Raw genomic sequence first — 13,382 nt, 5'->3', positions numbered from 1 at the left:
GCATAAAGGTATTTTATAGCAACTTGAGCATGGAAAAAGTCCGAAATGTGAGGAATGTGCTATGGAAAATTTTTATGAGCGAAAAACTGTCCTTAGCCAAGCCGAAATTAGCTCATTCTCTCACACATCACATTCAGTTGGTACTCCCCAATGAGACGTAAAATTATGAAACTATGTATAAAGGTATCTTATAATGACCTGAGTATGGAAAAAGTCCGAAATTTGAGTAATGTGCTATGAGAAATTTCTTATCGGCGTAAAATTGTCCTTACCCAAACAGAGACCGGTTCATTCTCTCACTCGTCACATTGACTAAGTACTTCTTAATGAAATGAAGACGTGAAACTCTGTATATTGGTACCTTATAATGACTTGAGTGTGGAAAAGGTCTGAAATTTAAGGAATGTGCTAAGGTAAATTTTTATGAGTGAAACTGTCCTTAGCCAAGCAGAAATCGGTTCACTCACTGGCTGACTCACTCATAGCATTGATTAGGCACTTGCCAATGAGATACAGGCATGAATCGTTACATAAGGGTACCTTATAATGACTTGAGTATGGAAAATGTCCGAAATTTAAGGACTGTGCTATGGAAATTTGTTATGAGTGAAAACTGTCCTTACCCAAGCTGAAATCGGTTCACTCACTCACTCATCACTTTGATTTGGTACTTCCCAATGAGATAAGACTGAAATTCTGCATAAAGGTACCTTATAATGATCTGAGCATGGAAAAAGTCCGAAATTTGAGGAATGTGCTATGGGAAATTTCTTACCGGCGAAAAATTGTCCGTACTCAAACAGAGATCGGTTCATTCACTCACTCATCATTGATTATGTGCTTCCAAATGAGAGAGACTTGAAACTCTGCATAATGGTGCCTACCTTACGTAATGACTTAAGTAAGTAAAAGCTTCCAAATTTAAGGAATGTACTATGGGAATTTTTAAGGGCGAAAAACTGTCCATAGCCATTAGGTACTTCTTGAGATAAAGATGTGAAACTCTCCATAAAGATACCCTACAACGGCTTGAGTATGAAGTTTCAGGAATTTGCTATGGGAAATTTTTCATTGGGAAAAAAATTATCATTACAATCAGAAATCGGGAACAATTCCGTTATTCAACACATCATGTGCATAGTGATAATGTTGTCAATCGTCCGAGTGGTCGAGTGGGTGCCCTCCTCGCTGGTCCATTGGATATCACGTGCACCTTTGGTGTATGGGGTCCCGGTGGAAGGGCCTTTGGAATCTAAACTCTCCTCGATGTTTCTGTGTTTATGTCCCTGTCGTTCTAGGATAATAGAAAAACGAGCTAAGGTCACTGAGAAAAATCCGTTATCCGGACAGCGGTATATTGTACAAATATACGGAATCCTTATGTTTGCTACAGAAAGCAATACTTAACATACATTATCCATATGCTACATATGTACTGCCCTCTTTCCTGCTTAGATGTTACACCATGTCATTGCAGAATGTATGACATCTAACAGTCTTCTGTACATTACGTACGTATACTTGTGTTGCGCACGTCAGCTATAAGTTACATACGTCCATCTGTATGTGAGATCCTGACCGCCTACATATAGTTCTTTCTTTCTTTCTTTCGGAAAGTATGTATAAAGTATACTTTTTCAGTTATACGTTTAGTGTACGTTAAGTCCAAAAACTACAGGATTTACACATGTAATCTACGTTTTTACGTACGCCACATACATTTTTCTCAGTGTACGAGTAAAACAGATGAAAGCTAATAATAAGTAGTTAAGCAAGTTAATGAGGCACGTTCTGTGAATCAGTTAACTTTTAAAAAACGTGGGATAAGGCACGTACATACTGTCATAAATTTCGTGGTTGGAAACCCAGACAAGGGAAGCCAATATTTTTTCTTTTTTCGGTGAATATTTTTCCTTTGTTACAGTCATTGGTATTAATACATACTAAAATTAATTTGATAAGTAAGAGAATGTTGAGGTGAGGATATTTAGAATTAATGAAGTTTTCGAAGAAATGAGAAATCCAATTGTGCGACTTTTATGTGAGACTTGCAACAAAATGTAACCGATTACGTAAATATATTGGTACCACGAGTTAATACTATTATGGTTACCACAGCCGTTATGTAAAAATGTTCTTGATGCTTCGTGTCTATATCTGTGAACAGTGTGCGAATCTGTTACGTATCAGCCTTTTCATCAACAGTGAATTTCATGCATTTACTCTTCACATTTTCTGAATTTGACCAGCTGGGGGCTTCGCCCCCACACCCCAGCCTTTACTCGGCCTTCGGCCTCACACCTCTTAAGCCCACGATTCTACCGAATTTCAAGTTTATTTTCCTATTTCAACTATCTAAAAGATAAGATTTTGTATCCTAGGAAAACGCCTATTTAAATAACAAAGATTTTTTTGTCCCAGGAAATCGCCTATTTAAATAACATGGGGATTTCTTCATCCCCCTTTAGACTCCTTAAAAGTTAAAAATATTCATTTTTGCAATTTTCCTGTAGGTTAATCCCGCGGAAGACTACAATCGTGCCAAATTTCATCATTCTAATCCTGCCGGAAGTGCCTGAACATTTTGGGGTGTAGAAGACGTCCCATATAAATAACACCGGAAAGGGTTTTTAGTTCCCCATAAAACCACTCTACAGTTGGAAATTTTTATTTTTACTGATTTACTTAGATAATGCTAACAAAACGTTCAAACATACCGAATGTCACATTTGTATTGCAATTTCAAGTACCTAAAATATGAGATTATAAGTCCAAAACAGGCCCATTTAAATAACATGGAGAATTTCTTCATCTCCCCTTTAGACTCCCTAAAAATTAAAAATATTCAATTTTGGCAATTTTTCTGTCGGTTAGTCCCGAAAAGCTACCCCTATAATTTTGGGGTATAAAAGTGTCCCATACAAATAACATGGGAAAAATTATTAAGTTCCCCATAAAACCACTCTAATGTTGGAAATTTTTACTTTTACTGATTTACTTAGGTAATGTTAACGAAAACGTACAAGCATACCGAATTTAAAGTTTTTATTCCAATTCTAAGTTCCTAAAACATGAGATTATAGGTCAAAAAAGGTCCATTTAAATAATATGGGGAAATTTCATCCTCCTTCATCATTTCAATTTTTCACGCCAACAGGAAGCACCTGTTTAATTTATGTCAGTTCATGTAGTTTTATATATAGTTAGGATATGTTGGTGGCAAATATAATTACGTTTACAAGCTATTTGAAAGTTGTCTATCATTGGAAGGAAAACCCTAGACAGTATGAAATTGCGCAACATGCGTGTCACGTAACGAACTCCGTAATTTCGTAATGTGGAAGGGTAGAGAACAACTAAGTATATTGAAACAACAGCCGTGTCTAGTGATGTAGCATCGAGGATTCAGCATCAAGTGTTTTGGGGCCCTGTTGATACTCTTCGTATTTAGGTAATGAAAAATGAGATGTTAGCGATCGTGATTTTGTAGCTTGGGTAAATAAATTAGAATCTCGTTTGGACATAACTCTCTGACAGATATTTAATAGAAGAAATCCTCTCTGCTGGTCTAGTGGTTAGCATGTGTGTCTTTCTTGTACAGGGTCCTGGGTTCGGTTCCCGGTGGGAGATCCCTTGGGAACTAATGTTGCATGTGACACATTATGACTCCTTTAAAAATAAACAATTCTAAATTTAAATCCAACAATATACCACAATTGAGAATTCCAATATACGATATTGATATGGTGAGCTACAAAAAGAAGTGAAATCTGAACAAAAACACGAGGGGTGCAAAAAGTGCAGCCAAGTTCGTCAGCCTCAAAAAGTGTTGAGATGAGGATGGATGAGCCAAGTTCCTTGGCCACAGCATCTGAAATGAACACTGGAACTTGGCGCGAGGTGTCAAGGAAAATGATGTTAAGGAGCCTTATGGATAGTGGAGGTGGGAGTGGTGGGTTTGGGGCCACCACCAACCTTAGGAATATCAACTTCGCTAAGGCACATATACAGTATATTGCAGTAAATTGGTGGTTCGAAACCCAGACAAGAAAAACTTATAATACTTCACGAGATGTCAAGGAAAATGATGTTGACGAGCCTTAGGTATGATGCTTGTGAGCGTGGTGGATTTGGAGGCCACCATTAGCCTTTGGACTGAAATGTCCTGGCCGTGAAACTAGGAACATACCTCTTCGTGTACTCGAATATGTTAGACACCTCGCGCCAAGTTTCAGTGTTCGTTTCAGATGCAGTGGCCAAGGAACTTGGCTCATCCATCCTGATCTCAACACTTTTTGAGGCTGACGAACTTGGCTGCACTTTTTGCACCTCTGGTGTTTTTGTTCAGATATTAGTATTCAGCTACCTTATAAATCTATTTATACCATTTCTTAAAACTATGACATCATAGCTTCCTATTTTGTCCACGTTTTCTGGTTATTCGAAGTATGCTTTGTTCGGATTTTAAAATGGTCGACACGCGCCCTACAGGCTTCATTCAAATGAGATATTTCACATGTGAGGTGTAATCGGTATGACCTTTCCAACGATGTATAAAATATGCAGTTCCCCGTATACCACTTCACTTACTTCCCTTGTAAGACTAAACTACAATTTGCGATGTTTTTATTTTAAAAGAATAAATGAATTGTGCCATGTAGTCAAGATTTAATAATTGATAATTTAAGTAATAATTATTTCCTCTTCTCAGAATGCAGGGATTGCAACGATGAATGGGAAGGAGCTTGTCCCTTGCATGCCCCACACCTCATAATCAAGGATACTGAGGTAAGATTAGTGTAGAAATATCAAGATTTAAAAACAATACCTACAAGAGTGAAAATTAATAGTGATTTTTAATATTTTGTATTGGGTGAGATCGCGAACAATCTCATGTTGATTTTAAATGTGTCTTCGGTTTGAATAAAATTCAGAAATTTAGTAACTGCAATCTTAATTTATTTTCCTCACTCACTGTTACATGAGCGCGAATAATCTTCCATGGAATTAAAGAAACGTATTTGCAGTTGGAAAACACTGGTGCATGACATGCCATCTTTTCCAGAAACACTAGTACTGGATTATCTTAATTATGGTTTATTTTAAGGTTTTCAAGTTTTAATGTTTGATTTCATTTGCTGGGCAAACGGAAATGTGGTTAACGATTTATAATAGGAACCCTCACATTTTTAAATTTTACGAATATGAAACATAATTTCCATAGATCAATGGGATAACAATAGAAATATGTTATAATATCACTTGTGAGATGTGTAGAAGGATGCAGTGATGCAAGCAGAAAATATGTTTTTCAATTTCTTAAACATTGTGAGGAGGAAGGAGTGGTGAATATGCAAAGTAGTACAAATTAAATTTTCTTCTTGTAATTTTTAAGCGAAAGTGTAAATGAAGGTAATTAAGACATAAATTTTTATGTCAAACGAAGTTTTTTCCTACTATCCTAGTTACGCGTATACTCACTATCACGCATGTACACTCATGTCCAAAATTATTGTCGCATATCTATAACTGTCTTCTTGTAAGAATATAATATGATAATGATTTTGCAGAGTACTTTTGATACTGATACTATGTGTATAATCGAGAAATATATATTTGTGCTAAATTTCATAGGAAAAGAATTGTAAATACGAAAATTATAATGAGTAAAATAAAATGTTGCTAAATGGACAAGAAAGTTTTATTTTCGTTTTATTGTTCTTATTTACTGCTCTTTTGACCTGAAATCTGCCACATACATGTCTTTGCCGATTATACACATACTAACATTATAAGAAATACCGGACGAATTCGTTATCAAATTATATTCCTAGAACAACGTAATTATAGACATGCAACAATAATTTTAAACATGAGTGTACGCAGGAATTTATTTCGGGAGGAATCCAAAGCTTTTGGGTGGTCAAAATTCAATATGACGATAAATTGTATTATGGTTTATAAAAACACTCCTAAAACAAGATTTTAAGTTTACATAAAAGGTGGAATTTGGGGAGCGGTCAATTCGAACTCAGGACCTATCCCTTCCGTGAATCCGTACATCTCGGCCCACCCTCGCTGACACACACTGCCGTGTTCCTATCCTGAGTGATTTACACCTTTCTCGCCTTTAGTGGCCTCCACCTAGCACAAATTAGTTAGTATTTCTCATTGCAATTTTTATGACATATCCAAACGCTGTAAGTATTCCTGAAACTCATAAAACCTCGTAATGTAAATGTGCATTTTGAAATGCAACTTCACCGACAAAACATTGTACCTTAAAGGTACAAAGAGTAAACATAATGAAGAAAGAGGTAAATATGCAACGAATATATGTATTGATCCCTATTGTAAAGTTGCACCGAAATGTCAGTGAGTGACTACCTATTGGTGACGGTGATGTATGTTTCCAATGGAGAAAATCGTTAATTAAAGCAACGTAAGAAGTAATACGCGCGTTTCTGTTAGGAGTAGTGTTCAATAAACAAATAACTAATAATAACAGATTAATTATTATTATTGGTAACAGGACTTAAACCGATTAGACCAATTGTTTCCAATAGGACCACGCGCCAGAGTGTAATTTACTCATGGCTTTTGAACTACATACAACAACACATTGTAAGATATGTAATGCCACATTTCAAATTAAACAAACAACAGCGGTCACTATTGTAATAACACAACTCAATGTTGTGCATTAAGGACACTGAATTGAACTAGTTTCTCCTTAAAGCTAATAAGAATTTTTTATGCTACACAATTTAGTACTAAAAACTACAGGTAAATATAAATTTAAATTTAACCTATTCCAGCTGCAATTAGGTTTATGTCAACTATATGTTTGCTTATAGATTTGCTGCGAATCTCACATCAGTCTTCGATGGACTGAGGTCACACGGCTAACGTCACAAACTTTCTACACATATAGAAAACAGGCTGGGTACTCAGACAGTCAGCGTAAGAAGGTACTGCATTGTTGAACAAAGTCATCCTACACGAAGGAATAAAGAAAACAACCTTCGCCTTCTCATGGAAAAAAGCGAGCAATGTTTTGGATCCTGTATGGTCGGAAAGCCAGAGTTTTCCTTCTCCTCACCCTCAAATTTTGTATTCATAAACACAGCAGTTACAGCCACACTGAGATTTAGTTTCCTGCAGGACTCTGTGTACTCTTTGTATATAGATATCGTAAATGTGTTAAAAATATTTTCTTTCTTCTTGAAGTTCGTAATTATGATCTCGATTAAGTTCTCATGGTATTGCTTATTGTAGGTTCCTATTGATGAAAGAGATTACTCAAGGTGTGACAAAACTGTTCCGAGTCAACTAAAAATTGCTCGTTCTAGAATACCTAATGCAGGGGCTGGCGTATGGACAACAACACATATTCCAAAAGGAACCATATTTGGACCATTCGAAGGTTTAAAAACATACGAACCGATAGAAGATGATTATTCATGGATGGTAAGTTACCATAAGAAAGACTTACACTGTGAAAATATTATTTGAAAAGTAAGTCCGAAACGATAATTTTAAGTCAGTTTAATTGTTTATCAGTTTGTATATGATTCGTCATATTGTTCACTGCCCTCTTGTTAGTGTGATAATGACAGGTGCCATTTTTAAGTTCTTTCATTCGTTTCGAAGTTAACATTAAGCTATGGGAAGCATATATTCCCAATCATATACTATATACGAGATATATTATTAAAAACGTCGATATAGACGTCTTATTGAAGGATAATAAAAGTGATTTTCCAATTACGTCCGCTTGTAAAATGTTTCTCATGATCCAGTTAAAATCAAACAACCCACTCGGTCAGTGATACTGACTTTCGACTCACAAATTCTACCAAAGCATATTAAGATATATTATTTCTAGTTATCATTAGAAGTACCAGGTATTCGTCAATGTAAACACGACTGTTGGAAATACTGACACATTGGACATTCTTGTAACCTAAAATATAAAATTTGAGTCTCTGAAAACAAATATTTAATTTCCAACAGTGATCCCAAATGTGCGAACAGCGAAGCTTCTCATGAAACTGACTATGATCAATGTGAGAAAAAAAGACAGAAGTGAATAATGCAAACGATGACAATGCAATGTATTTCTTTTCATAAAGCGAACACTTTCGTAGATAAACTTCAAACATACATAAAAATCCTTTCTCTCAGAAATAATAAAGGAATTATCCCTTGTATAAAAGGAAATCCCAAAATCTCTTCCAAAAGAAACATGAACTACTTAATAGAACGTCATGCGAACAATTGAGGAAAACCATCATTGCCTCAGGATTAGACACACTACCAGGAAGGAAAGGAAATTGAATCATGAAGTAGGAACTTAAGAAATTCCATCATTATCTTCAGAAAAATCAATCATCTCAGTTCTTCAATCCCCAAAAATCCTATCTTTCAAATATTAAGAACGACAATTAATTTCAGTTTGAAACATCACAATATTATAATAATAAAAATAAACTAGACACTAGAATCAATACAGCTAAAACAAGAGAAAATAAATTTATATTAACACAAGAACAAAATGACATTTTAAATTATAATAAAAACTTCTTACAAGAACGTCTCTTTTCCACAATGAGAAAGTTGTCGGCTTAATACTTTAGTACATACAATACATCTGATATAACTAATATAGCAAATGTAATAATATAACACATGTTTCATAACACTTATCTCCCCGACATACGAAAGCACTTAAAAAATTGTAGGCAACAGTAGTAACTTGGCAAAACATAGATTTTTGTCGTGTATTTTTGGATAATATAATTATGCAGATATACAATACTTTAAATATCTCACAGATAACCGATGTGGAAGTGAAAGAATTCCCATCATTGTCCCTAATTCAATGGGATTGCCGAAGTATATACACAAGAAATTATATTTTTCCATAACCTACTTATATTCTTTAATCCTGATGTAACGAACTTACAAGAAACTTAGTTAAAATCAAATATACCTTTATAGATTAAAAACTATAATGCAATTACACAAAATAGAGAAGATAGGTATGGTGGCAATAACCTTAATATAAATAGAAAAATATACATTAAAGTAAATAAAAAAATATAACAAACCAAGAACAACATTGATAGGACTGCTATAAGGGAGGAAGTTAAGCCCAATTTTGATTAATATTTATATACTTGATTTAATAATGTAAATTGGAAATGACATATGAATATGTTCTGATGCTGATGACATTGTCTTCATAATGGATACAAATGATCTTTGAGAAACGACCTTTGGACATATATTACTTAATATATACAACTTCAAATATCTAGGACTGTATTTGAACACAAAAATGAACTGGTAACAATATTTATTAAACTTAATAACAACTTCGAACAAATATTACAGCATTCCAAGTACAAAAGATGTTGAATAAACCCACCATGTATAATAAAATTGTTCACACAATGTAGTTTGGCTAAAATTTTGTATGGTAGCATATTTTATGCGAGAAGGTGAATGTGAATTATTTTTACCAGAAAATAATAAAAGAACTTTAGGTTACAGTCAAAATTATATTATCACAGCCAACTTTCTGCCCGAGAAATTCTGTGTTTGAGAAAACTGTTATGATTCTTATACAAATTCAAATTTTAAAATTAGTGGAAAATTTTATTTTTATCAAGAGAAAAACAAAGAATCCTATTGTAGTACAACTTCATCAGATTAAAATTCTATTAGAAAAACAAAGTAAAAGGGAGCCTTACAAGGACAATTTACAATGGATTATTAGAACTTTTCATAATATTCAAATTTATGAAGGAGTGATAGCAAAATTCCAATTAATGCCTTGTTATATGACTCAGTACACTATAAATTACCACAAATGAAAATAATAACACCAGTATGTGTCACATAATTGAATCTACAAAGTTTTAAATATATCAATAAACATACCTGGTATTTTCATTTGGACAAATTATCTGGAGTGTATATTAGTTATTAAGAATGCTTCGAAATCGTTACAATGATGTAGGAACAGCAATAGTTGTCCCTTAACTTAAATCTTAGTTAGAAGAATGTTTAAAATAATTTAATACAATTTTCGAAAGGGAGGCTTTTGCAATTTGGCAAGGTCTTTTGGTAACATAAAAATTTCATCTTTACAACACATGCACATGTTCTGATTCCTCAGTGTATATTTAATGTTTTGACAGGAACCAATTGGAATATAGAAACTATATGACTTTCATTAAACATTAAAATTTTATATAGAATACTACAAGCAAAAGGATATAATATACAATACATAGGAAATCGCACACCAACACACAATTCTACGATGAAATTGCTATTGATGCCAAAAATGTATGTGATATTTAACCAACTTCAATAAAAAATAAGCCATTTAAACATTAAAGCAGTAATTAAAGAAAGCCATTTAAACAAAATAGATTATTAAAAATTAGAAACCAGAACAGGAACGGCATACACTATGAATATAGAAAAAACAAACAAAACCTTGGCTGGTAATACATTCATGGACTAGACAGAAAGGGATTATTTTACATTGACTACTATTCAATACAACATTAACATCGAGCAAATTACATTAAATCAAGAAATCAGATACAAACATGTGTTGATGCAAAAAAGAAATTGATTCAATACATCATATTATTATTGCATGTGAGAAACTAAATAAAGATAGGTCATACAAGTTGCAGAAAACATCAAAATAAGTCAAAACATTCAGAGCTAGGGCTGTCCAAAATCGCGAAAAAGCCAAATTTCGAGAGGACCTATTTCAAATTCGAGAAATCGTGGAGTGGTGGTCCTTATCAGTGTAAAGGAAGTAATGCATACACAATTCAAAAATGCATATTTCGTTAATGTTCAATGGATGTGCAGAGTATTCACTGCAGGGTGAAATTTCCAGACATGTCATCAACCGAATTTTGAGATATGCTTTGACTTTATGATTGGTCCAAAGCAGGCAAACGATAAGCCTTGACAGTAGTGAACACGGAATCCTTTGTCACGATGTCGGAAGTGTTAAGGATTGTCAACAGCACGATCTCTCGTACTCGGGAAAAAGCATGCTGCGATATTTTCTTTCAGTGAAGAAAACGTGAAATATACCGTGACGAAATACACATCATAACACGTTATTCCGAACACAAAAGAAACACAGAGCTGCCGGTTCCTAACACTTCCAACTTCCCTCCGAAGAATTGGATGTCGATTGTTGTCAAGGCTTACCTCCTGGCTACTTTGGACCCTCCTTGAAATCAGTGTATATCTGAAAACTCTATTGAGAGCATATTTGAGAATTAAACCCCGCCCACCCAATGAAAATTGATGTAATATGCATTTTTGGATTGTGTATGCGTGACTTCCTTTACGTTGATAAGGACCACCATCCACTGTTTCTGAAATTCAAAATAGGGCCTGTTGAAATGTAGCTTTTTCGTGATTTTGGATAGCCCTAGCTCTGAAACTATGCACTTTTCGCAATAGGTCCATATGAACTTTTCCTCTTATTTTGATGTGAGGAATCACCTGTTACAGTTTGTCGGTATAGTTCATTAACACCTGTATATATATATATATATATATATATATATATATATATATATATAAGATGAAGTATCTAGCGAAAGAGCTACGAAGATAGAATGAAGTTGATATAGTGTATAAATATAAAATACCTGTTTAATATTGTTAAATAGTATGAGAACTCCAAATATGAAAACTATTAAAGCCTGTCAATAAATTGAAATCACAAGCACAATAATTACAGAAAAAATTCCTATACTAATTTAAGAGAGCAAAACATGCTGTTTCTATCTCAAGGATTTTTCTACAGACTTAAGGAACTTGATCTTCAGATTATTATAATTTAATATCAAACGAAGGGTCTTACAATAATCACATTCTGTAACAAAATTAGTGCAGTAGAAAATTTAGCTGAATGGCTGTCTTCTAATAATTTAAAACTTGCAAAAATTGAAGAAGAAGAAGAAGTTAACCATCAAGTATGTAGAGGGAAGAGTATTAATAAATGAAAATAGCATTTTTGTTGTACGTGAAAATATGAACCCTTGGTGCATTCATAGGTGGTGATCTCACAGTCTTAGAAAAATGTGTTCATATACTGTCTCCAGATTTAATTCTTAACTGTAATTCCTGCGCAATCCAAGTTCATTACCATTTTTTTTCTTTGTTTAGGTTTTCGCAGATTTGACAATATAACATCAGAAAGAGGTTGCTGTAAATATTACTACTTTTGAAAAGCTAGATTGTCACAGAGTACTCACCTAATAGTTGGCAATTTTTTAATAGCCCAACCAGAGGTGCTCCCCTGCACCTGTATGCTTGTCAAATTTCCTCATTTCTCCCTGTCCATCACTTCTCACACACACACACACACACAAAAAAAAGAAGCGAAAACTGGAAATATCAGTACAAATTTAAATTGCACGTCATCTCTAGTCTACTCTCAACAATGCATTTGCCACATCCTACATTCCTCACTCGAAAATTTTAGTGTTGCTTATATTTAATGTTTAGTAATGGCGTGATTTTTTTAAAACTAACATTGAAACTGAAAGTAGGAGTAGATTTTTATAACTTACGGTTTTAGCACAAAAGTTAGACAATATAGTATTGGGAAGCTTAATTGGTTACAGAAAATCGCTTCTTGCTATTCATTACCGTTTTTATTCTATAGCAATCAACGTTAAACCTTCAAGTGGTTAACTTCTGTCACTTTCAACTTTAATAGAGGGTTAAGAGAGGAGGTAGTACCTATTCATAGAATTCTAAAACAATTAAAGAAACAATTTCTCACTATCTCTGATGGTTTTTGCTCTATGTGGACAAATATTGAAGCCGGAAGTTGTAATGAATTTCTTTCACTTCCGGTTTTAGTAGAGAGTTAAATATTGAGATAAAATGTATTCTTGTGATGCTTAATGGATTGCAGAAAACATGTTTATAGCTATTTGTTACCGTTTTTGCTCTATAATGATCAACGTTAAAATTGAAATAATTTATTTCTACCACTTTTGGTGATCATCTCCATCAAGAAATTTTATACTTGACTTTTGACTTTCTGTATCCTGTGACTGATCTAGTAACTCTTAAGAATTTTTTGCTTCCGGATGGACGGAAATATAGAATACATAAATAAAGGTGTTTTTTGGTAAATCAAAGTCATTAGTAAATAAAAAGAGTGTAGGCTGCTGTTTTCATTCAAATAATGTCCTTTCAATAACCTTTACCAAACTTTCTTCAAAATTAGTTTTCCCAACATCGTGATCGATTTAAAACAGTTTCAAGTACCCAAAAACAATAGGCTTACTTCATTGCAATACATCCATTAGTTT

At 33.8% G+C, this 13,382-nt stretch overlaps 1 protein-coding gene across 2 annotated transcripts in view; it reads left to right on the top strand.

Annotated features, from left to right (window-relative positions):
- LOC145694001 (histone-lysine N-methyltransferase set-17-like) overlaps window positions 1-13,382 on the top strand; it is an 83,713-nt gene that overhangs the window by 62,278 nt on the left and 8,053 nt on the right. For both annotated transcript variants that reach the window (XM_081770146.1, XM_081770147.1), the window contains 2 exons: window positions 4,712-4,788; window positions 7,279-7,470. In XM_081770146.1, the coding sequence (XP_081626272.1) occupies window positions 4,712-4,788; window positions 7,279-7,470 (269 nt within the window). The remainder of the gene's footprint in view (window positions 1-4,711; window positions 4,789-7,278; window positions 7,471-13,382) is intronic.

The sequence above is a fragment of the Thermobia domestica genome, chromosome 9 (genome assembly GCF_964235325.1).
Source record: "Thermobia domestica chromosome 9, izTheDome1.hap1.1, whole genome shotgun sequence".
NCBI lineage: Eukaryota > Metazoa > Arthropoda > Insecta > Zygentoma > Lepismatidae > Thermobia > Thermobia domestica.
This window is presented reverse-complemented; position numbering and strand designations above follow the sequence as displayed.